We start from the raw sequence: 25,151 nt of genomic DNA, 5'->3' as shown, positions 1-25,151 counted from the left end.
GCTCTTAGCCTGCAGCATATACAAAAGTAATTCCAGTTGGGTTAGCCCTTAAGGTAAAGTCAGTCTGACATTCTGAAAGGGATTACATCTTTGAACCTTTAATTAGATAATTTCCATTTAGCAACATTAGTTCTGCTCATAGCACTGATATGGTACAGCAATGCTGTAGAGGGAAATGATGCATCTAAGTTATACCAAAGTTTTTATTTAAACAGGAGTGGAGAAGAAGGCGGTTCTGTTCTGTTCCATCTGTCTTCTGGCTTAGAGTGTCATTTAAAAATGATTAATAGAGTTTGTGCACTACCTGAATTTTCTAAACCATGGTGGGATGCAAGTCTTCTGTTCTGTGGTTTTCCCAAGTAGCTTGGGCAACATGAGTAACATTTTTCAGTTTGATGTCTTTTTTATTCAAGAATTCAGTAGTTTTAGTAGTTTTAGTGCTAAAATTTTCTACTGTGGTCTCTTGACTTCCACTGATCTGATGAGTTATATATAGTAGAAAGTTGATGTTTGTGTTTCATTTTTCATGTTAATCATAATTAACCAAATTGACTGAATTATTTTGGCAGTGGATTAAATAATGCGAGCCTTATGCTAGTCCCTGTAATAGGGCTATTTTGGGTGCCCACAGCAACCTCCTTGAACATGCTGATGTTCTGTGTTGCAGCTACCGTGTTTTTTTTTTTTTTTTAATTACATGGAGTGTCTGTTCAAGAAGATCAGCACGAATAACGAATCACAGTTGATTTATCTCAGGCATTTTCAATCTTCTTCAATTTTTACATCCCTAGGAATTTGCCAGTGGTGAAGCACTGTGCATTTACTGACAGAAGGCATGTTTTTCCTTTTTAAGTACCTTTCACCAACATCTTTGAAGTAGCCCACAAATCTCCAGGAGTCCATGGACTGGAGTTGAAAACCACTGTTTTACCATAGTACTGTTTCCTAGCCTTAGTTTTCTTTAATTAAAGCTATTTGATTATATTTGTAAATTAAATCTGGATATGCATGTGCATATAACAGCACTGTGAAATACTAATATTGCATTAGGAAACTTTGCTCTCTAGAAAAACTTCAAAAGGCAGTGCCAATGGGAGTGCAACATTCGGTCATGGAAGTCTGCTAAGGGTAGGATTCAAATTTACAACACCTATGTGATGGTTGAGCTCATCAGCCGCAGTTACCACCTTGAAACTCTTTGTTGTTATTGCATTAGCCTCTCTACAAATCATACTTTTAAGAACAACGCCGTAATGCTGCTGCACATGCACACTTCATTCTCCTTGGGGCAGTGGGGCACATTTGACCTCAAGAATACCCCAATTCTGAACTTTCATCTCAATCTCCACTTAATAGGCTTTTTTCCCTAATGGGAAATTTAAGTGGTATTCATCTTACTTTACTGTAGATATCTATCATGGGGTGTTCATTGCCAAGTGAGGTATCCAGGTTTCTTGCTATAGCTAATGCAGATGTAGTCAGTGGAGCCAGTGGCATTGAAGATATGACTTGCCTGGTGGGTGCAAGCAACGTACTAGATTCTTTGCTTGAATTTCTTCTAGCCCTGACGTTAGGGATGTCTTACAGAACAGCAAATGCCGGGTCTGTGTCCGCTGGGAAGATGCAGACACATCTTGGTATTGGCACTAGTAAATGTGTCTCCCTCCTCCAGTTAGAAATTAGTGTCAACTACATTGTTAGAAAGGTCTGCAGTGAATTTTTATGAAGTCACATACCTGGCACGGAGCCTGGAGAACTTTGGGGTGTTTGATACATCTACCTATCTTTCAAAACCAATTTCATTTTCAATAGACTATGTAGGGACTGTGGTTTTTTAAATTTATTTTAAGCAAAGCAAAACCAGCAGTTGATTTTTCATATAACACTTTAAGCCCTTTCCTGAGAACAACATGAGGCATAGCCCAGGTTTTTGTTTCTATTTACCCCCCTCCCCCCCCAAACGCGGGTCGGTTACTCGGCTCAAGGCACACGCTCGCCCTGCCTCAAACGCCCTCGTTCTCGCTAGCTACAACCCCGAGCTTTCACAGCTGCCCTGCTGAGAAGCTCTCCTCCCCTCACTCCAAGCTGGTTTCTTAGCTGTAAATCCTCCCTCCAGTCTGCGGGAGCCCGGTACAACCCCGCCACCACCGCCATGTCGCCGCCGGGGCGCTGCGCATGCGCCGCCGCCCGGCTTCCTCGCGACCCGCTGCCCGCGCGTTTCCGCCCGGACGCGTTTCCCTGCGCGCCGCCGGGGCCTCGTGCCCGCTTCCGGTGTTTCGTTTTTCTCTTTCCGGCCGGCGGGAGGGGAAAGATGGCGTCTCGCAAGGAGGGCTCCGGGGCAGCCGGCAGTGGCTTCGGCGCCTCCAAGGGCAAAGGCAAGGCCGCCGCCACGGGGGACTCGGCCGTCAAGCAAGTGCAGATCGACGGGCTGGTGAGCGGTGGGGCCGGGGCCGCTGCTGGCGGAGGGGCGGGCGGGACGGGGCGGGCGGCCGGGGCCGCGTGGGGCTGGCGCCGGGGCGGTGCCGAGCGGGGGCGGCGGGGCCCGGGCCGGCGCCGGGGCCGCTGTGGCCACCCGAGTGGCAGGAGCAGCTTCATCCCCTCCCGAGCTTCCTGACGCCCGGCCCGTCTGCCCTGCTTAGCCCTGGAGAGGGCGACGTCTCCCTCCCTTCTGTAGACGAAGGCAGGGGTATTAATGGCCCTTCAGTATCTTATTCCTTTCTTCCTTCCACTCTCCTGCCATAACGTGCTAGTTTTCTGTTCCACCTTTCACCCCTCAGATTATTGAAAGCTGCATAATTGTAAGATATGGGAAGCAGGCTGGCTTTTTCTCTCACCAGTTGTCCTTCTTGCCTGCTTGTTAAGGCTGGCTGCATCTACAGACATAACCTTATCTTTATAAGAAATAAAACAGAAGAGTAAAGGGGTTTTAGCAGACAATAAAGTCTTAGTGGAGGCTGTCTGCTTAGACCTTGAGTGGAAGAGTATTTAGTCTTGGCTTTGCTGCTCTTTTTTTGTGTGTTTGCTCATGTCTCATACAGTTGATAATACTCAGGGTGGGAAGAAAAAATAACTACTTAATTGTTTTAAGGACAGAAGTATTGCTTGTCACTTCTTTGTTGTGTTTGCTGAGTGTCACTGGAACATTGTGCAGCTGAAGTGTAAAGGAGAATCAGTATAACAGTCATGAGAAAAGAAATCATACTTCTGAGGTAAGCTGCGGAGCATGCCTGGCATCTAGTAGTGGTCATTATCCTGGAGTTATATGGTATGTTAAGCATTTGGGTAGGGGAACTTATAAGCACTTGTATACACAAATGAGTTATGATTGGAAAGAGACTACTTGAATTAACAGGTTCCTGTAGGATTCTGTTTGATTGTTGCATATTTGTTGAATGTGTTTTTTTCAAGGAGGAGTGAAAACTGAGGAGTCAAGATGTAGCCCTAAAAAGACAGCAACTGGTAATAGACTGCTGCTGTTGCAAGCAGGCTATAGCCAAGTGGATAGGGGTGTATGGCTTTTTCATTGTTATTCAAGTTTGAGGGAAGCTTGAGAAAAGAAGTGGTTGAGTGCAGGAAATAGATTGGTACCTTTAATGTCATTTCTGTGGGTTTAAAAATGCTTTTTTCTTTTTTTTTTCTTTTTTTTTTTTTTTTTCCTCCTCCATGAATTCTGGATGAATTCTAGACAGCCACCTGTTGAATTGCTTCCTTTTGATCTTATATTAATGAAATAGAGAACACAGATTTGAAAGTCCTGTTCTCTTTATCAGATATGTAATCTGCTTTGTGAACTATTCTTCATTCAAGTTAGCTGTCTGTAGCCCCAATGGTCTGCTTTTACAGGTCCGACAGATGCCTGTGAACACTTTATGCATTTTTTTTGTGTCCATGGGTATTACTCTGATACAGCATGTTGGTGTCTCTGGCATAGAGTCTGTGGAGGGAAAAGTGGCTTTCTATTTTAGCTTTATGTCACCTGCTGGAGACTTCTGTTGGTGGATCTTACACAGAGCTCTGTCAGGATACTAACTGTGTTGTTCATAAATTTCCATGGTGCCTGTAGGGAAGAGAAGTCTCAGCATAAGTTTATTTGCTTTGTAACCAAAGTGGCTCCCATTGAAAGTTCTCAGAACGTCTCACTGAAATTCTGCTTAAACTTTTCTAATATCTTCCTGTTCTTGAGGTCTCATCTGTGCTCTCACAAAGTGATGAATCTTTGTCAGTCTTGTCTTGATGGTGACCAGGGTAATTATTTGCCAAAACTTGGGATGAATTTTGGGAGTCAGTGGTCTGTTACATTCTGCTGATGCCTCATCTCTACTAGGCAGTACCTGTCCTCCTCCTCCCCCCCCCCCTTTTTTTTTTGTCGGGGGGAATGGCATAGTCCTCTAGTTCCTTGAACTCTTCTGAGTGGTACTATTCTTCCTTCCCAAATCCTTATTCTTAGAGCTGTACATGTTTGTTCCACTTCCTCCACCAGCTGCAAGCAGTCCCATAACACAGATAACATCTACCCCTCTCAAATGGATGAACTGACTCATAGCAATGATTTTATTTATGCCTGCATAGCTAAACAGTGATAGAATTAGAAATGAGGCTGTTTGACTGCTAGGCCTGAGTTGTAACTTTCTTTTTTCTTCAGAAGAATGGATGAATGCTGTTAACTAGCATCATTGTGATTTAATTGGTATTAGTTTAGTGATAGTTAAATGAATAGCAATCTTTCTTCATAATTTTTAATGAAAATGTATTTAGCTTTACTATAAGTAAAACACAAATGTTGCATCTGAAATATAAATATGAAATACTGTTTTCCTAAATACAAACACATCAGTGATAAAAGATTGTTTTTACAATATGTAATATGATCAGTCATACATATGATCACTGGTGCATAAAGTTTGGGTGAACAAAGTTTTTGTTCTTCAGAGGTAAAAGTCTACAATTCTATTACTTTCATCACATCTGGTAGGGATTTTTTTTTTTTGTAAATAGCCTTATTGAGTTAGCTTTATTAAAGGCAATTTAAATGACTGCTGTTTCAACAAGGACTTGTAGGCCAACACCTGCATGTGGGCATAACTAATTCTTTCAAATGGAACTGTTTTGAAAGCAAAGACACACCATATAGGTTGCTTTTGAATCTGTATCTATAAAATGGAGATGTATCAATCTTCTGTATATGTCAGAATGTGACAGGAGTTTTAGAAAGTCTGTTATATCAGAGGAACAGTAAAATAAAAGACAGTAATATTAGTAACGAAGAGAAGAATTAGTAGTGGCAAACTGTGCTTGCTCTACAGATCACTATGCTTAACTTGTCCCTAGTGCTTTATGTATAGTCTATATAAGGATTTGTACAACTGTAGGGATAAGATAAGTTTAGTAGTATATTGTGTAAGGTCCTAATATGTCGCTGGTTTATGCTATTCCGAAGCGCTCATGTTAGCTTATATTGGTTATGTGCAGCTTATACCAATTCAGCAAACTGTCATATGTGTTGTGAGCTCTTGTTGATGCATCAGTGTGTCAGGGGAAGAAAAAAGCCTAATGAATACAGCTGTAGTGAAAGAAGTTTCTAATGTAGATGACTTAGCTTTGCTCTCTGCAAGAAATGTTAGAAGTCACAAGAAGAAGCTCCAGAAACCCACGTTTACAGTGTGATTCTGCCCCCCCCCCCCCCCAAACCCCCCCGGTGGAAAGACCTTGTAAGTTCTTGTGTATTCGTTTTGACTCTTCTGAGGGAAAAGATAGCAAGATCAGTGCAATACATAACGTTCTGTTGTCTTCACTTCTTGTAGCGGAAACTTCAACAGAGTAATTTTATTAGTTTCCACTGTGTTCCCTTTACTCAAATAGCCCAAGGAAAACTTGTGATCACAATAGTGGTGGTCACATGGATTAGGATATTTCTGCCTTTTTTGCAGGCTTTCTGTATAGCTATAGGTTAGTTGCCTTTTCATTTTTCTTTTTTGAGGGATTAGCACTTTCCTGATCACTCAGGTATGTGGTGATTATGATTACAAAGAAGTTTATGAAGAACCTTCACTACTTTCTGGAGTTCTTAGAATTTACAAATGCTGTTTCTATCCTGAGTGCCTGTTTGCAATAACCATAGAAGAACAAATGATGTTCGTAATGTATAAATCCAAGGGTTTTTTATAGTTCCTACAACTTGCTTTATAGTAGGCTTCTTCTGGACATAATTAAAGCTCACACCTTCTTAAAGGTCTTTCTCCATTTGGAATACTGTAATTTTTTTTCCCTTTGTGTGGATTGCTTTCTAAAGGCATTTTTAGAAGATGAGTGAGCTTGCTCTTTCAGTAGTCTCCCTTCGCTGAGCTGTTTGCATGAATTCCATTAGAACTTACTGCTGCAAAAGAGCTGTCTCTTTTAAGTTTACTGAAATCACCAGCAACTTTGAAAGTATAAGTGGAAGAACTTGCACTGTAATTATGCTCATACATAAGCTTTGTTTCTATAAGGAAATAGGCTTATGATTCCACTGGCTTAGTACCTTGTGTTACTGGAACATGTGCATCATGGTCACCTCAAGCTGTATTGTAGTTGTTTTAAAAGAAATAAAGGATTAAGGTTGCCCTATGGTGTCTTCTGCCATTTGACAACATGAAGTTAAATAGAACTCAAACATCTGAAGGCCAAAAAATACTTTGGTTTGTTATTAGCTCTGAAACTTTTGCATATTCTCCCTTGCTGGTCATAGGTGAGGCCAGCTGCATTCACAGTTGATTGTATTTAATAGCAGGGGCATTAATTAGAGGTTGGAAGAGATGTGCTTGTGGCCAGGCATCTGGGAGATCTTGCCTCTTGTAGTAGGTAATTACATTCTGTTCCTGCTCGCTTTCCTTTCTGGTGAAAGGAAAGATATGACGCGTGCTTTTTCTAAGCTTCACGTGGGGATGAGAGAGGGTAGCACAGATCCTGGGATTGTGTGTGTGTGTCTGCATCAGAGGAAAGAAAGCAGCATGCAGTTTCTCCAGTTTTTATATTTTCTACTGTTGAAAGTACCAGGAAACACTGTAGTCCTACTAGCAGATTTCTATTTTGCCTCAAAATTTGGAGACTGGTCTAGAATGTTTTTTTAGTGTAACTTGCAGCCCTTTGTACATTCAGCTGTCTAAAGTTGACTCCTTGCCTGCATTACTCTGCAGTTCTCTCAATTTCAGTAGCGACATCAACCATTTTAAAATATAAAACTGTAAAAACAGAAGTAAACTGGCATGTCACTCAGCGACATAAGATCAGGTAGGATGAGTAATGTTTTCACTAAATGAACATGAAAGCTGATGTGATGTAGAAGTTGAACTAATATTCAAAACCATAGTTACTTCATGTGGTGAATTGTGGGTTGTGTCTGACCACTAGTATGTAGATAATGGGTATATGGAAAGTTTTTTCTAAGGTAATAACAACTGTGGGTTGGGAGATGGGGACCTTCAAGTCAAGCATGCTGACGGGCAGACCAACCAAGTATTTCTTCATTAATCAGGTTTGCCTTCTAAGTAGTCACAAGGAAGTATTTTGTTATTGGGAACACTGTTTCATTCTTTGCATGTCGTTTGCATAAGGATATTCTCAGAAGAATAGTAAAAGTAAGATGAATAACAGCAGAGGTCTTTTGCAGAAAAACAACTTCTCATCCAACTAAGTTCTCAAACACCAGTATACGACTTTGTTTTTAAAAGTCCTAACCTATTGAATTTATACATGCATTCAAAAAATTATACCAGTAATGCTTCTGGAGAACACAATGTTGACTGGCAGAGTATAGTTTTCCCTATATATTGCTCTTGCATGGCAATGTAATTGGAGCCATAACAACATGATAAAGTGCTAATTTCCTACTTTGTCTTATCACTTCATTAATGAGAATGATGCATCCTTTTATTATTAAACCATTGTATATATGTTCCTTTTACGCTTAGGCCCATTGCACACCAATCTCATATAGTAGGAAGCAGCAGAAGTTATCCTAGGCATCTCAAAACCTTAACAGGTTTCTGCTTTCCTTTGTGTCTGTTAATGTGGAAAGCCTTAATATAAGTAACAAATTATTGTTCTGTAGTTAATGAAAATTGTCAATCCTTTCAACAGAAGCCCTTATGGATAGGACAGGCAAGGCATACCTGAATCTTTAGGCCTTCAAACTTGAAGATTAGGGATAGGGACAATGTTAAAACTCAAGATGATCTTCTAATGCCAGGTTATATTTTTTCCATCTGCTTAATTCTATGAATCTTTAAATATATATTTAGACACATTTTTAAAATTGTATACAACTTAAACTAAGCCTTAGGGTGTCCTTTTCTGTGTATTTAATTTAAATACAAATGTACATTGGCCAAAACATAAGTGCATGTCAAGAACAAGTCGAGGAGTTGTAGATCTTATCTGCATTTGTATTTATTTGCACCAGTGTAACTAGTGTAGATGTTTCTCTTGTGTAAGATATGACAGATGTACTCCCTGATTATTATTGTAAGCTTCATTACTTTGTCCCTGCTTCTGTGATGATGTAGTGTGTGTAATGGTCTTTATTCTTGTCTAATAGTATGCAGAGTTTTTTCACCTAGGTGAAAGTTTGAGTCTAAGTTTCTAAAAGCCTTAAATTTATCAGACTTTATTTTGTAGAATTATTGTAGAATTCATTAAATGGAAAAAATAATAAAAAACCACCCCCACGAGCATGGCTGCTCATGCCTTGTTTTCCTGCTACTAGCCATTTTGTCCTGAAGGTGTATGACAAATAGGGTCATATCCACAACTGTTTATAGGGAAGGCCTAATTAGCTTCTTGGCTGAAGAGATCTTTAAGAGGATTTGTTTCATTGTAATAAATAAAACAACGAAGTATCATGTTTATTGAAAATCAATTTTTGAGATTTATCTTGTAAATCTTCTTTTAAGCCCTTTCTTTTCTTTAGTGATTGCTTTCGATGCAGTCAGAAGGAAAGCAGTTCATTTCCATAGTATGTGAGTACCCCTCATTTAAAATCAGTAATGACAATGAAGCCTATACTTAAGTGGTTAAAAACAACTTTGACACTCTGTTAAGTTGTGAATATTCTGCTTTTCCTACTTCTTGTAGTTTCTTCCCCTCTTCCTTCCCCTTCTCTATGAAGGTTTTGCAAAGGTGTCCAGAGATGAGTCTGTGGCTGTGTGTTGGCTGCTGTGTTATGGCTGCAGCAGTCCAGACAGTTGTTTGACGCTGTCCAGCTGTAGAATGGGATCTTGGGGTAAAATATGCTTCAGGCAGTATTTTGTTTTGCTTTTCCTCCCATGGAGTCTGAGTGGAATTTTAAATAGACGCTTAGTCGCGTTGACTTTTCCTTGACCTGCTTCTCTAAAAACATAGATCAGAGATTATGCTGGCACTGAGAGTTAGTGTGTGAATTTGAGTACTAGCTTGTTCTGTTTGTGGATACTTGAACTGTGGTGAAGATGGAAGCATTTAATGTTAGTTGGATGGTATGTATAGACGTTGTATTAATCTTCAGACACAACAAATTGCATGAATGCAGCCTGGAGGTGAGCTGTTGGCTAGTAAATCATGCTCACATCCAGAAGAGAAAGGACTGAGGTGTACTGATAAGTCAAAGGGGAGAGAACCTCCTTGAAGAAGAATAATTTCCATTTTTCAGGCATAGCGAAGTGCCGGTGGAATTGTGAGACCTCCCATTGCTTTGACTGGTGGCAGCTCCCTTTTTCCACCTCTCTCTTTCTCCCTCACTTCCTCCCCCAGCTGGCTGTGTTGGTTTGTAATACTTCAGTAGGAGAGGAGACATCCTGCAGTGTCCAACTCTCTTGGTTTCACAAGTTGGCTTTGTACATTATCAGAGTAACAGCAGCACAAATCAAAGTGGTAGAGAGTTGGGTATAGTGACCCAAGTACATTTTTTTTCTCATTCCTATTTAAAACAAAACAAAAATGTGGGGATGTGTGATTCTTTCTTTTTCTTTTTTTATGTCTTCCCTAACCTAGAATTCCTTCAGCTCTTGGGCAATTGGCAGTTTCTTCTAACAAGGAAGGGAATTTGCTTTCTTTATTTTTCTATTACTTTTAAATTCTAAACTCTGTTCTTGATACTGATTTCACTCTTAAGTTGAAATCACAGAGGGGGTATGTCTATATTTAAAACAGGTAAAGTATCTACAATCATGGTGGTCTCAGGATTAAAATTTCAGCATTTCTTGTCAATGGAAAGCAGGTATACTTGCTAACAGAGCACAAACTTTAAATGATTTGAAAGAGTGCATTAGTGCACTCAGCATCTACTAAGTGTCAGGGTAAGTATACTCTGGTGAGGCATTTAAAACTAAAACATCTGGTATTACTTGGTACTGTGAAGCTAGTGTGCTGACAAAAGAAGTTAATCTAAATGTGAAGTTGGTTTAAATGTGTTGAACAGTGTTACGCTTCAAGACTTGAAGGGGAAAATATTTGAAACAGCCTTTTTTCTGTTTGGATGAACTAATGTGTTGCCCTCTATGCTACTGTCATTAACAGTTAAACTTCTCATTACTTTGTTTTCTTGTTGTGTGCATATCAAACTGGTCTCTCGCATTGTGACTATGTATGCTTAGCTGTTGACAAGAGTAAATCATGCTCTTTGGTACACATATGGCTGTTGTAATACCAAGGAAAAGAATTTTTTTCCCCAAGTATATTCAGAATGTTATGTTGAAAACAACCCAGATAGTAGTTAAATACAAACGTTACCTTCATCTCTTCTTTTAGATGATCAATTTGACTCAGCATGGAGAGGTGACAATTGCTAGGTTTGAAACTGAGACAATGCATTATGGCCTCTTGCTCACTGAAATGTTAAATGTACTCCTTTGGTCTTCATGTTACTGCAGGAAAATTAGATCTTTGCAGTTGATATGCAGTATGTTATAGTTCAGGGAAGCATGCAAAGTGTAGCAGGCCTCTTGCTGAAAAATAGCAGATACAGAAGCCTTGGAAATCTGACTACCTATAGAAAGGCCCTTTATAGTACATACAACATGAACAGCTTTTGTACTTTTTTTATATATATTCCGTAGGAATGTTTTCTTTTCTTCCACCTTTTAAATAAATCCTACGGAGAAGCCTTGGAAGAAATTTTTATTTTTTTTCTAATCTTCAGATTAGGAAATTATTAATTTTCTTATTGTTGCCATAGTCTTTTCTATTAATCTTTCTTTGCCACAGATGTTTTTTTGATCGGATTTGTGTGTTATTTTTCCATGTTTACGCACACACCTGAAATATTTTCAATGATGTTACAGTTTTAGCATGTTCTTCCCCGCCCCCACCTTCCAACCTTCAGGTAGTGTTAAGATTGCAGTGATGTGATATCTCTTTTAACAGGCAGTTAGATGATATTACAGCCTGTTAAATGGTGTCATCTTAATAGAAAGTAAGTGCATTATTACATAAAGTGTTTTGGAAACTTTCATGCTTGTATATCTGTATACTAAATATTATTGTTAGTATTTTATAAGATTATTGAATAGTCTAAAATCAAGGATCCAAAACAAAGAGAGCATATTTTGCCATATTTCACTTGAAGTGAAGTTTGAAGATGCACCTTAATTTTGCTGCATATGTGCATGCAAGAGCAGGCTAATTCTGTTATAACTATTTGATCTTTTACTTGAAAAGGAAGATTGGGATGCTGCATTGAGCATGTAAGGCCTGCCAGTCCCTATCTTTGTTCTGCTAAAATATTATATGCCAGTTTGTAGTCCTTTTACTGTGCATTCTTCCCATTCTGTGGAGCCCTCTATCTGTGCAAAAGATAATACACATACCTGTGCACGTTTACCAAGCACCATATTGTACCTGCTTGGTGTTTATTATCTTAGATGAACATATAATTCACTTTTTGTCACTGTGCTTTTTTTTATGTAGACCTGAGGAAAATATTTCATTAACATAGGGTTGAGTTTGGAGTACTTAATCATGGCATGGTTTAAAAAAAAAAAAAAAGTTACATCACTGCCAAAAGTCAATCATTTTGAACTTTTTTAAACTTGCATTAAGATGACATGTAGGGTATTTACTCTAGCTGTCATATCACTGTTGGAGAATAAATTGAAAATCATGCTACCTTATTCATTGCTGCTATCAGTGATGAAATTAAAGTGGTTGGTTTTAATCTTACCATGTCAGCTCTTACGGAAGTGGTTTTCACATTTACATCTTCAGATGGTGGCACAAAGGCAAGTCTCATCTCTGTTTTAAGGATGGGGAAGTTGAGGTTACCAGAAGTAGGTGACCTTCTTGTTTTTCCTCACTTTAATACATTAAGTCAGCAGGAAAACAGAGTCAATCCACTCTCTGTCCTCTGCACTGCACTGCCTGTTACTGGGATGATCTTTTTCCTTCTCAGTCCTTTGTCACATAACCAAGCATTTGCCAGTAAGGATGAGTGCCTGAACGTGAAAAATTTGTTACATTAAGGTTATAAATGATTAAAATGGCAATCATGTCCAGTAAGGATTTTACTGGCTACTTGTAAGTATGTATTGAATACGTGTGGCAGTCATGATGTTAACACACACACGCACACTTATATATATATGTATGTTCACACACATGGACTTTTTTTACTCTAGTGATGGGAATTCTTCAAATTGTGTTGGGTGGATTATGGTCTTCAAAGATCAGTAGTCTCTGAGCAACAAGGCACTCCCAAATGGGCAAAGTAAGCTTGTCCTCTCTCCCCCATCTAGCTCTGCCCTATTTTATTAAATTTTGAAGACCAAGCAAGTATGGGTAACTGTCTTTGCAGCTCTTCAGCTTCAAAATGACAGCAATTCTGCACAATCTGAAAGATAGGCTGTTTGATAAAATTTACTATTGCTGCTTTTGTCTGCCACCTTTAAATATTTTTATATGAAACTGCATAAAGAGTAAACCTTTTACTTGCAGATGCGCTCCTAGCTCTATGTGCACTGCAAATATTTGAAGGCTGATGGTTTACTAATGCATATAGTGTATTTCAGTGTACAGTCAATAGCTATAAGACTGTTGTGTACCAAGTGAAAAACGTTGAAACTGCCCATGCCTTTAATATTTCTGTATAATTTCCATGTGCTGTGCTCTAAAGGAGTATGCTCATGAGATTTCATTCTTAAAGTGCTGGTTATGTGTTGACATTTATTAAAAAAAATAAATTTTATTTATAAAATTGTCTAAATGCTTGCAAAATATTTGACTTCTGTGAGACTTGGGAAGTGGGAAAAGTAATCCACTAAGAAGTACCAGTGAAATGCTCTGTCCCACTTGTATCTCGCAGGATTTTGGACCTTAATCTTATTACAGCCCTATTGCTGCCTCCTACCAGTGTGGTAATAACATCTAATGCCCTGCTGCTTGCACAATTGGATCCTGGGGCTGTGTTATGAAATGTTTCTACAAGGAAGTCATTCAGCAGTGCCTGTGGCCTTGGTGGTTTCCATGGAAATGGACATGAATCTCTGTACTGTGAAATTTGTTATGAAACTTTGTATTGCAGAGAAATACATTATACCAGTGTGTGAATAAGGCAATGGGGAATTTAAATACACAAATGTAATGGTGCATTTTTTTACTTGTATTGAGGTAATATTTAAAGCATATTAATGACTTGCAGACGGAGAGGAGATAGTCGTTAACCTGAACAGCTGTGCACACTAAAAGAAAATGAGGCTGGAAAAAATCAAGAAGATACTGGTCGTCTAAAATTTGACTTTTTTTCTACGTTCCTTTCAAATAAACTTTTGCTTTTCTCCACTGTTTAATGACCTTTCCATTTGGCGCATTGCAGTTTGTTTAACTTCTTCCCTTTGCAAGACCAGGCGTCTCACTTGGACATAAATAGATAGATGACTTTAAACATGTTTCATGGTAGCTACAAAACGTTAGCTGATTAGTGTAAGTTCTTGACAGAGTTAAGGAAAACCTCAGCCTATGAAAGACTAACAGACCTCTAACCAAAACCCAGGAGTCTCAATTTCTAATGTTTCATTCCTACAGAAACAGGCTTAATGCTTGTACTATTTCAGGTTTTTCAGGCCAAATTCCACCTAGCTATTTATGTCAGTAGCAAAATCTTTTTCATTTATAGGACTTTTAGATAAGTATATTTACCAGTTTTGGTTCTAGATGTTAAATAATGATGTTTCATGCTATATGCTTGTTTTTATATAAACCCATTATTTTATAAATTGGAGTGGCTTGCTTCCCCCCCCCCCACCATAAATTTGATATTTTAAGTCCCTACAGTTTTTAAAGTATCCCAAAAATGGAATGAGTGAGAAGCAAACCCATATGTATAGGAGGCATGTGTGTGCCTCTAGTAAATACGGTATGTTTCTGTGACTCAGCTGGCAATGTCCATAGTGAACCTGAACTTGTACTGTGTGAACAGCCACTTTTATTGAAAAACTTTGGAAGTTTGTAGTTGCAGGTAGGCTGTATTTGTTGCAAAAGAAAGCCCTGTTTTTGTTAGAGTATGTTTCCCCCCTCCTTGAAGGAAAATTATAGAGCTTTTGAATCACAGCATCTTGGTAGTATTTCCTGGTTAAAGTACATACGGGTTTCTCTCATACTCAAAACTTAATGTAGTCAACATCTGTCAATGTGATCTCTGCTATAGCTTCTCTATGGAAGTAGTCTTTACAAATAATTAAGAATGTGTATTCTAGCCTAAAGATCTGTAGGTCCAGCTATGTTAACACCTTCTTTGTCCTGTTAAAAATCACAGGAAAGTATGGAATTAAGTGGCCATAAGCTCCATGAATCAGGAGGTCATACAGAAAACTGTGTAGATTCCTCAGGTGCCCTATAATTGCGGGCTGGTGTGGTTTCTAAATTAAGTAGAAATGATAGAAAATTTTGATGTTGAATGAGTAATCCTTTACAATTTAGGTAGTTTTCCTCAGCCTAAGGTACATGTTAAAAAGGAGTGCAGCTCCAGAATGGAAGTTACTGATGATACTTCTGTCATTAAATCAGGTGAAACTCTGGAGTTTAAAAACTAAGTAGGTGATATGGTACCAAGTGGTGTCACAGGTCACCCAGGGAATAAAAAGCTTAGGCTCCTTCTTATACCCTTTGTAGTAACTGAAAATATTTAAATGCTATAGGCACTTTAATTCCCCCCCCCCCCCCAAAAAAAAAAAAAACCTACAGTTCAAGGTGGAGTCTTTACCATTCACTTTAACACAAATTTCCAAAATGATGACTGAGGATCTGTATGAGACAAGACTAACAAGAGTCCTACCATTCATAATTTCCATGTGACAATACATGCAGTATCCGCTGCCTGAGGTGTATTTCACTTATAGATGGACCTTCTCAGATCAATATGCATTGTCTGTAATAGTTGGAGTCACGCTCAGCTCCAGGAAATTTCCAGTATACCGTCGAAAGAGAAGTTTCTGATACTTGCACCTAATTGAGCTGGCATGAAATGGCAACCATAGTTCTGTTGTGCCTCTTGTAGAATTACTGTTTTTAAGCATCAAATTTCTGTCAAGCTTAGGAATAAGGGTTTTTTTTACATCTGGTGCTTATTAGCTGCTGAATGACATAAAATGTAAGCTTACATATTCCAAAAATGGTATTTTCAAAAGCTTTGTAAATGTTGGTGTTAAGGCTCTAGCAAGTCAAGATAAGGGTAAAACACGTGTGGATCATTTATTTTTTCTTTTTTTTTTTCCCCTAGGTAGTCATCCTTTGGATAGCACATGCTACAAAGAATGGTGGGTGGTAGAGTTCTTTTGTTGTACACAAATATATCTATTTAATGCTACCGTAATTTTCAGGTCTACTTAGTCGTGTCCTTCTGGCTTTAAACCATGTACTGTATATTCAGATTGGGTATTTTTCTGATTTCTTGTTAAGGAACTTAAAAAATTAAACTCTTTGCAGTAAACATTGTTAGGATTGAAGATATTTGTGAAAACAATTACTTTAAGACTTTGAAGGTCTTAATAGAAAAGAGGTTTTTAAAAATTTTTTCCTGAGATCAAAATTGTTTTAACAATTACTATAGTTTTTAATTCCAAATTTAACTGTGGTTAAGGTGCATCTGAGAAGAAAAAAGAGTATTTTTAAACATTCTTCATGTCAGGAATGGTCAAAAAATCAACACTGTAGGTTCTGTAAGAGAATCAAGGAGAAATTCAAAAATCTTTACAGGTAGTCTAGAATATGCATTTAAGTAAATTGAGGCTGTGATTGTCAATAGAAATTGTTGCATTTCTAAAGATTGTTATAATGTAGAAAATCCAGTTTCATCTCTAGCCTTGAGTTACCTCATGGTACTACTTTGTGGTGGTACGGCAGTCTTGTGTTGTGAAGGTTCATGTATGAAACCTAAAGGATTAGGGTATCGACCTGTCGATTGCATGCTTTTGACATGGTATCTATCATCAGATAGAAGAAAGTTTCTGTGGACCATACTGATTAAGTTAGAAAATTTTGTCTGTTTTTGTAAATATCTGTCTCCTTAATCATCCAAAAGAGATAAGTATGGGTAGTAGACATGTTTTCTTCTTCTTAACCAATGCAATGGTACCGTAAGTTTATTTGAGAATTTTTGTTCTGGTGGCAGGAAAGTTGAGAGGCTTTGTTACTGTGTTTTCAAGAGGTGCTGTAGCCAGCAGACAAGCGAGCCTAAGGCAGGTTTTTGTTTGGTGAGCTTCCAGAACTTGTCTTTTGTGAGTGGAGGATAAGCACTTATCTACGGCATGTGAAAACATCATCTGGAACTATTCAAAAATGTGAACATTGCCCATGCTTCCCTGTATCCTGTTCTAATTTTCTTTTATTTTTTCAAGTCTTTCTTGAGAACAATGCCATTTCACAGTTATCTGAGGATTTCAGAGCTGTTGTGTTTAATTTCATTTTCTGAATTGCTCTGCAGTAGCTAATGAGTTAGCTCTCTTTCTCCGCACTGTGTCAAAAGTGAGTCTGCAGCCTGTGTTGTGCTGAAACTTATTCGCCTTGTCTCAGGCAGGTCCACAGAAATAGAGATGCTTGATTATGGGTATGTATTCATTTAGAGACTAAGCAGATTACCTAATTCTGTTTTTCCGAAGGTGCCATATGCGTATTTTATATATTTTAGGTAGATGTCTTAATTTTAGGCATCTTTGAGTTTAGAACCATTCAAACTTGCTTGCATGAGTAGTTGTTAGTTGTGGTGTTAGAGACCTATCCGTCTGCAAAAACGCAGTAACAGTTTCTGCTCTCATCTGAACTTTTGCTATGCTAGGAGCGCGAGTGAAATTGCCATTCAAGCTGTCGCTTTTAAATGCAAAAATCTGCTATTTGAGGTGTAAGAATTCACATGGAGAAGGCTCCAGAATTGTGATAGCATGCATTCAAAATGTCAGATACCGTTAACTGTATTAGTTTTGGAGGACTTTTTCTGCCAAGATAAACACTGATCAGAATTTCACCAGCATTAAAAATATTGAGGGCGTGTGGATATCTTGGCACCTTCTGTGTTTGTTGCCCTTGTCAGTTACGGTTGATTTGCAAATGGCTGCGTAGGGAAGCGTTACTTGCTCTCTCTGCCTGTCCCCTCCCCAGATGCTGGCCCCTTGGGGCTAGCGGTTGTGCTGATGAAGCTTTCTTGGGTAGGGAAAACTGTTAGGCTTTCAAAACACTTAAATACTGGATTTAAGAAAGTAAATCTGCTTGTTACGTCATGTAAGAAGTGCTCTCTCTACTGGATATTGCATCGCTAGGACAAAATATATCACAGGTACTAGAAACCTGGTTTCATCGTGGTGGTAACTTCCAGGTGTCTGCAACATAATTATACGTGAATCTCTAGAGCTCCAGTACAGCGTCACTTCTTTTCAGAGAAATATGAGAACATGCATCTTGGCATATTCATGATGTTACAGCTGAATGTTCCTAGGATTCCCCAAAAGGCCTATGGTATCTCAGCTGCCAGTTCGTGTTACAGGTGTTTCTATAATGAGATACACACTTCTTAAATTAATAATCATGCTATCAGAAGTAACCAAAGTTTCAAATTTGGCATTATACCTTACCACTAACGTATCTTGGATCATTTTAGCAGTTTCAGAATGGTTCTTTTCTGTAGTATGACTTCGTTTTTAATGTTTGAACAGTGCTTTGAAGATCAGAAGCAATGCTGAGCTACAAGCATATTTTGTTAATTGAGGATTAATGGCATTTAAATCTGGCAAGTGGCTACTCCAAGTGATGGAATTGCTTTGGGATTTTGAAGACTAAATTTACAAGGCTGGGGGATTCATGAGTTTTATTTAGTAGTTATTGTATATCCTTTTTTGAACAGCCTTTGTGTACTTAAATATTTCTTATGTACCAATTGTATTTACTATATTTTGCTGCAGGCAACTGTTGGTCTGCTTCCACAGGTATATGAAGTAGTATAAATGGAAAAGTGTTTCTATTTTAAAAAAGAAAATAAAAAAGAAAATAAGGATATTATGGATATATGAATAACATAAGAATGTATGAGTATTAGTAGCAGGGTCTACCTCAGAAAGGCTGCTTTAAAAATGAATAATTGATAGATTTAATGCCTTATGCGTTATGAGGTATCAGAATTTAAAAAAAGCTGTTTTTTTTTTTAATACAGTAAGTCATATTAACTGATATGGTTTCTACTTGTGTATGTAGCTTTTCTTGATATAGAAGAATATACCAAGAAATACCATTTCACCAAAGATGTGCTGCATTACTTAAAAATAACAAAGACAGTTGAAATGTGGTTTTTGTTACTGTTAGCTTCATGTAGCACTGTATAGCAATGATGGGTCTAAGGGTATTAAAAACAGTTACAGTTTGTACAAAGAGGCAGTATCTTTTGTTAGATGGTAGGGTTGGTGGATGGGAGCTAGAAATAGTATTTGGAAAAGTGAATCAGCACTGGATGAAAGGTGGGTTTTACTGGTGCTTATTCAGATTTCTTTGGGATATTCCTTTATTTGTCATTTGGAAAAATTGATTTGTAATTCTGAGTGTGTTTTGTTACTTATATTATTTTGACACTTCATAGTTTTATTAGTCTGAAAACAAACGTATTCCGATTCTGTTCTGATAATTTACAAACCTAATATCTTTTGGGGAAATGTGTAGGTTAGTGTTTATTTTTGTGGCTTACCCAGTATGAAGCATTAATTTATGCAATAAAATCGGGAAATGTCATGGTGCTGTCATTTGTATAGCGATGAAGTTTTCCTGCGGTTAGACCAGTAAATGAGTGGAATGATGTGTTGGCATCTGAAACTGGTCTCCTTGGTATCACTAACAAAGCGAAGTAGTTCTACTTTATGTTTGAAGGTCTGTTTTTAGTACCAAAATGCAGAATACCGGTGCGTGTTTCCTTATTGGTCATATGTTTGTATTTTGATGGCAAGTGTTCCAGTCCAGGTTTAAGATCCCGCTATACTAATGGTTTGTGTGTTACATACTAAATAAAACTCTCCAGAAGAAAGTGAAGGCAAGAATGAGGTGTTGTTGGATACATTTCTCAGATTTCTTTCTTTATTTTTTCATAAATGATTTCAGTAGCTAATGTATTTTACAGTGCAGCCTTAACTTCTGCAACTTGTTAATAGATGTGGAGTTTAGAAAAGTTATTTTAAACCTGGAGTTCGTGAGATACTTTTAAAGGAGTCTGAGGAAGGTAACAGAAAAACCAAAGCTTGTCAGCAGACCTAAATTCAATATATTGAGGTCTGCATCTCCCCAGGTAATATCTGCCAGGATATTCAAGTTAAAGATTGAAAACTGCTGACCTAGGACATAACTTCAGTTTGTATTTGGGGTGTTTTGTTAGCATTTTAAGAATTTTGAACACACGAGAGTGGTATTATGAATATCTTGGTGATAAGTAAGGATTCGGTGAGTGTTAGCCCTCTAATATTTATATCCAACTTAGTTGGAAAAAGGAATTTCTTTTCCACCTTTTTTTTTTTTCTCACCTTATTTCCCAAAGCAGGCTGTTCATGAGATGAGGTTCTTCTTTCCCCAGTTTGCCCCAAGAAGGAATAATGTTTGTAAGGATTTTTTTTTTCATTTAACCTGTATTGTGCCAATCTAATTCATTATTTCTATTTGTTATTACTTCTAATTCGTTTAAAATTTTGACATGTACTTAGACTAAACAACCAAGGAAAAAGCTAGGGAAAAATATATGTTCCTGATGTGTAACTGTGAATTTAAAATTCCTTCCCTGTAGAAAAGTCACTAAATGCCAGTATTTATATAAAATCTGTTTGCAGAGTGGTTGAGCTGAAATCTATTATGCGAGTGGGTTTGCCTGTGGACGTAAAAGTAGTATTGCCTCATTAACTTTGTAGTTATCAAACATTTCTAATGCGGTTTGCTTAGATGGACTAGAATTTAGTGAAATAAGACCCACTTATTCTGGACGTAGTGTAATTTTTGTCAAGTCTGTGTGTGTGTAGTTATGTTTCTGATATTTTTTATTTTTTTAAAAAACCTACAATTTTACCTAAGCATTTCTAGCAATTAGTTGACTTTATTTTTGAGTGATTGTTTTCCCCGTCATGCTATTTCTACTTACAGTATCATCTCGTGAGAATAATTCATTGTAGAATTCAGATTTAGTATAGGAAGTGAGAATTATTTTGTTAAAGATACGATAAGATTTTGCTTCTTGTTTGTGTTCCTTCTTTGGCCATTGTTTCATTATTCTAAAATATCCTTTGAAAAAAATATAGGTTACAACATAAGAATAACATTGCCATCTGATGTAAAACTGCACTAAGATGTAATCTTGAAAGTTAATGCAACTGAAATTAGATGGATCTTTTATGTTTTAAAAAATTCCTACAAGTTTCTGCATAGTTAGTTTTAAGGTGTTTTGATGGTGTTTCCTGTGTCATGTCTCCCTCAGGAGGGAGCTTATTGCCCCTCTAAGATAGCTTTTAACAGTTACAGCAAAAAGGTAGAGAAAAAAGGATCAATATTTCATTTTAGAAAGATGTTTCAGAAAATTGGTTTAGAACTGCGTTTTGACCGTTCGTTTAACGGTCTTTTTTATTCCCCTGTAATTTTAGAATGGCCTTCTGTTCTTTAACCTGTGTTAAAATTGCTGGTGTTTTAGCCAGTAGCTTGCTTGGTTTGCAGCTCTAATTTAGAGAACACTTAAATTATATGTCTGGAGTTTTAAAATTGTTGGAGGAGAAAAAAAAGGAAAAAAAGGTTGCTTAATACAGTTTTCTTGCCTTTGTGTTTTAGGTTGTATTAAAGATCATTAAACATTACCAAGAAGAAGGACAGGGGAATGAAGTGGTCCAGGGAGTGCTGCTGGGACTTGTGGTGGATGACAGACTTGAAATCACGAATTGTTTTCCTTTCCCTCAACATACAGAAGATGATGCAGACTTTGATGAAGGTAATGTTTAGAGCTGTGGAAAACTTGAGAATAAAGTTGTCATATGTGCAAAAAAGTCCGTCTGTCTGTCCCCCCCAAGTGACTGGAAATTTACATGTCATGAGAGAGTCTTTTGTTTGACTCGAGGCAGAAATGCCATTCTGCATATCCAGCTTGAATCTTGTCTACGTGAGGAAAATTATAGGAATAAATATTACACAATATGCATACACTTATTTTAGAGTAAGATGGTCCACACAAGAAGTTACATTAGCTTGCAACCTATGATTCATATAGACTTTGAAAAATTTTTTAGGAAAATGGCTATGTGTGTATATTCGTATATGTGTGCATGTTTGTGTATGTACATTCATGTATATTCATATATATGTATATGTGGTTAGGCGTATAGATTGCCTCCCGGGGATTCATGTGTTAAGTACTCACTGAAAATCTGGAAAGCAGAGCTTTTTAAGTTTAAGAGACACTGTTGACTGGAAATCTGGATGATCTTTTTGTTTCTCTGAGTGAGCTAGAAGTAGTGTCAGTTGTTTACATCTGTCTCCCTTGCTGGCTCTAGAAACATTTCCTTAATGCCTGTGTAAGTCAATATAATCTGCTTGCCACAGAATGATACAAAATTTATAAATTAAATTCAAAAGGCATACAGTTCTAATCTTTGTTTTTTATTTATATGTATATGTATAAATAGACGTGTGTGTGTTTAATAACACTAGTCGGAACACTTTTTTTGTTAGAGCTCAAGACAGTTTAATTTTGAGAGTAACTGAAAAGGCAATATAGTCAAAGTAGTTATGATTGGATGCCTGATTGTATCTAATTTTGATAAATCAGCTTGAGCAAGATTAATCTTGCTTACAGTGGTATTAGATATATTTAAATTTTATCTTTATTACTAAAGAATTGTGACTCTACTTTTTATAAAAGAGACCATTTTATGACTTTCTTGACACTTGGTAAGGTTGCTTAGCTGTTTTTTGCTTCTGTTGTGGGATCACACAATTCACTACGTGGAAAAAAAGGCAAAAGACGAGAGTGTGTTAATTGTCCTACTGTAATATGATGCTATGGTCAGAACTGTGTTTTATTAAAACCTAAAAGGGATTTAAAAGATGACTTCTCTCTTCTGTAACTCTTCAAAGGACTGGGCTAATCCAAGTTTTTAATTAGAGCCCATGCTTCAGTTTTTCCTGTAGAAAATGGACTAATTGTTTCAATGTAGTTGATAGAGGAGCAAGGAGTGAAATGAATTTCTTCATTTCCACGAAGGATTCATCAAACCACATGATGGCTACCATGCAGACTCTGTAAGCCTGTGATCTTTTATGTAAGCTTCAACTGTAGCTAAACATAGAGAACAGCTGTTCCCGCTCAGGAGTAACTTCGTTCCAAGAAAGTGTCTGTCGTTACCAATCTTCTATTTTACTTTCTCAGCAAATAGACAATGATCCTGGCATAAGGTGAAAAAGGCAATGCCTGTGAACCTTCTCTCACCTGGATGCCTTAGCTTGTCAGCCTTCTGCTCCTGTCCTGCAGACATGTGTATGAAAGAGCAACAAACTCTAGTCAGAGTAGACAGTGAATCTATCACAATTATGTTGATGTTGATCAGCGCTCCTATGAGCGTTAGGAAATTTGCAGGCAAGTCAGTCACTTTTGCTTATGCTGAACTATAGAAGGCTACGAAGAGGTTCTCCGCCTTCTCAGTAAAATATATTTAAATAGAGTTAACCATTGAAAAACCCACAACTCTTTGGTTGAGAGGAATCACTCTAGATTCCCTTTACTGAGAGCCCCTTCAGCCCTTGGACTCTTGTGGCAGAGGCTAGGGAAGATTAAAACCAAAACAAAATGGCTCTGGAGGTATCCAGCTGAGCATTAGGTGTCTTTTTAGCTTCTACATAGAATTGCCCTCTGTCTTGGCAATGTGAAAATCAACCACACTTTATAAATACTCTGTTCTCCCTGAAGCTGTGTTTCCCTAGGTAAGTATCCTGCCAGCTTTTCAGAAGATTCTTTTGTTTCTTCTAGATACAGATATTCCAGAAAACAAATTTCTTGTTACATACCAGAGCCTTAAAATTCAAACAAACAAATGAAACAAGGCACCTCCCAACCCGTAAGTCTTGTACATTCATATATCTGCACAGGTTTGGGCCCTAAGACACGGAGGGAAAGAAGGAGGATATCTGCATTTCAGTGCCTCTTCTACCTGGAAAGGTTCACTCTCCTCTCTTTGGTCAGAGTAATGTTGTCTTGTCTTTTCTTATTGCGTAGTATATCTTTGGATTTTTTTTACTTTCCCCTTGCCTAAGATTTTGGGATAGGGACAATCCTATGGCAGTGTAAACTTCTGGGCCTGCAAGGGGTATTTCTTAAAGGACTTGAGTCATAGCTGACCTTGGGTTAATGTGGGGACTGTTGCACGGGTTGAAGGGCCACGTTACCCCAGCTGCTGTCTTCCTGAGAGGTGGAAATAGGGAGCAACCACTGTTGGGTTATCTGTTGGCAAACTCCTAATCTGCTATGGAAAAAATTGAATGAATACACTAAAAAGAAAGATTACTTCTGCGTCATTTTGCAAGAGTGCTAGGAGCAAGGCACCTGAAAAATGTCCATTACCCTATGGTCTTGAGTTGATGGAGGTAGTTTGGATCATTAGTGCTCAGGTTTATGAGGGCCAAGAAGCTCATGTTAATTGTAAAGTTGAGGAATTTTAATTCTGCAGTATGCAGTTTGTCTAATAACAAAATGTGATGTCAGAGAAATGGAGTCATCATTGTTAGGAGAATTAAGCTCACCTACAGGAAGGCGAAATTTGGGCAAATGAATGGCTGGGTAATCGGCAAGAGACATTTAAGCTCATGATTTCCTTTCTTAGAGGAAATCTTTTAATATAAAACACATTTTTGAGGGTGGTAACAAGATACGATTAGTTTAAATCTCTAAATAGCTATTTAAATAGTATGACACTTAAGAATCAGTTTGATAAAGATGGACTTGTAAATGTTAAGCATATCTGAAAAAATGGTTATTGCTTTGTTATCGTGACGTTTTGTCTCTTATTGCTAAGGCCTGAGCTAATGTGAGTTTTAACTATTTCTCTCAACAGAATTCTCTCAGAAATGTTTTTTTTTTTTTTTAATTTTAAAAAATACTGGTTCCGTTATTGTAAAAGGAGTTCAGTTTGGATTAGACTATTTCTAGAAACTACATAAAACATGAGAGAAATTTTTTTAGCTCCCAATTTTATAAATCTAGGAGGATTATCTTAACTTGTGTGAACTCAACAAACAGGTATTTTTCTGCTTTTTAGAAAGTTTCTCTTACAATGTCATCTTCTTAAGGTATTTTTTTTTTATGAAGTATAATTTTTTTTGCAAGATTTTCCTCTCGGGGAAGTCTTGTGCACTTATGATGGCCTGCATAATATTTTCTGGGGAGAATTTCATTCAACCTAATTCTCTGTGTTAGAAAGCTCTAGGTGAAGGTTAGTTGATGATGTGTGAGTTAATAGAGGAAAATTGCTTAACTGAGTATATTTTGAGTGTCTGGCACAAGATACTTCAACAGGAAAGTTGGAAAATGTTGGGGCTGCACTCCAGACTCATGTTCAGACATTTGCTTTCAAATAACTTTATTTCTCTGTTAGTAGTGTACTCGTAAATGCTCAGAGCTTTTGCATTTACTTTTCAAAACACAGATGTTTTAAGACACGTTCGGATTA

At 37.6% G+C, this 25,151-nt stretch overlaps 1 protein-coding gene across 2 annotated transcripts in view; it reads left to right on the top strand.

The window, feature by feature from the left end:
* The first annotated feature begins 2,257 nt into the window (after positions 1–2,257).
* The window catches only part of EIF3H (eukaryotic translation initiation factor 3 subunit H), an 84,756-nt gene continuing 61,862 nt past the window's right edge, over positions 2,258–25,151 (top strand). The window contains exons 1-2 of one of the 2 annotated variants that reach the window (XM_026110099.2): positions 2,258–2,431; positions 21,268–21,424. In XM_026110099.2, coding sequence (XP_025965884.1) covers positions 2,312–2,431; positions 21,268–21,424 — 277 coding nt within the window. In that variant the 5' untranslated portion in view covers positions 2,258–2,311. Of the gene's footprint in view, positions 2,432–15,725; positions 15,756–21,267; positions 21,425–25,151 lie in introns of those variants that run through there. The other variant, XM_064507824.1, reaches the window with a different exon arrangement.

This window comes from Dromaius novaehollandiae, chromosome 2 (genome assembly GCF_036370855.1).
Source record: "Dromaius novaehollandiae isolate bDroNov1 chromosome 2, bDroNov1.hap1, whole genome shotgun sequence".
NCBI classification, from domain to species: domain Eukaryota; kingdom Metazoa; phylum Chordata; class Aves; order Casuariiformes; family Dromaiidae; genus Dromaius; species Dromaius novaehollandiae.
The sequence above is the reverse complement of the archived record's forward strand: the minus strand, read 5'-3'. Positions and strand labels throughout refer to the sequence as shown.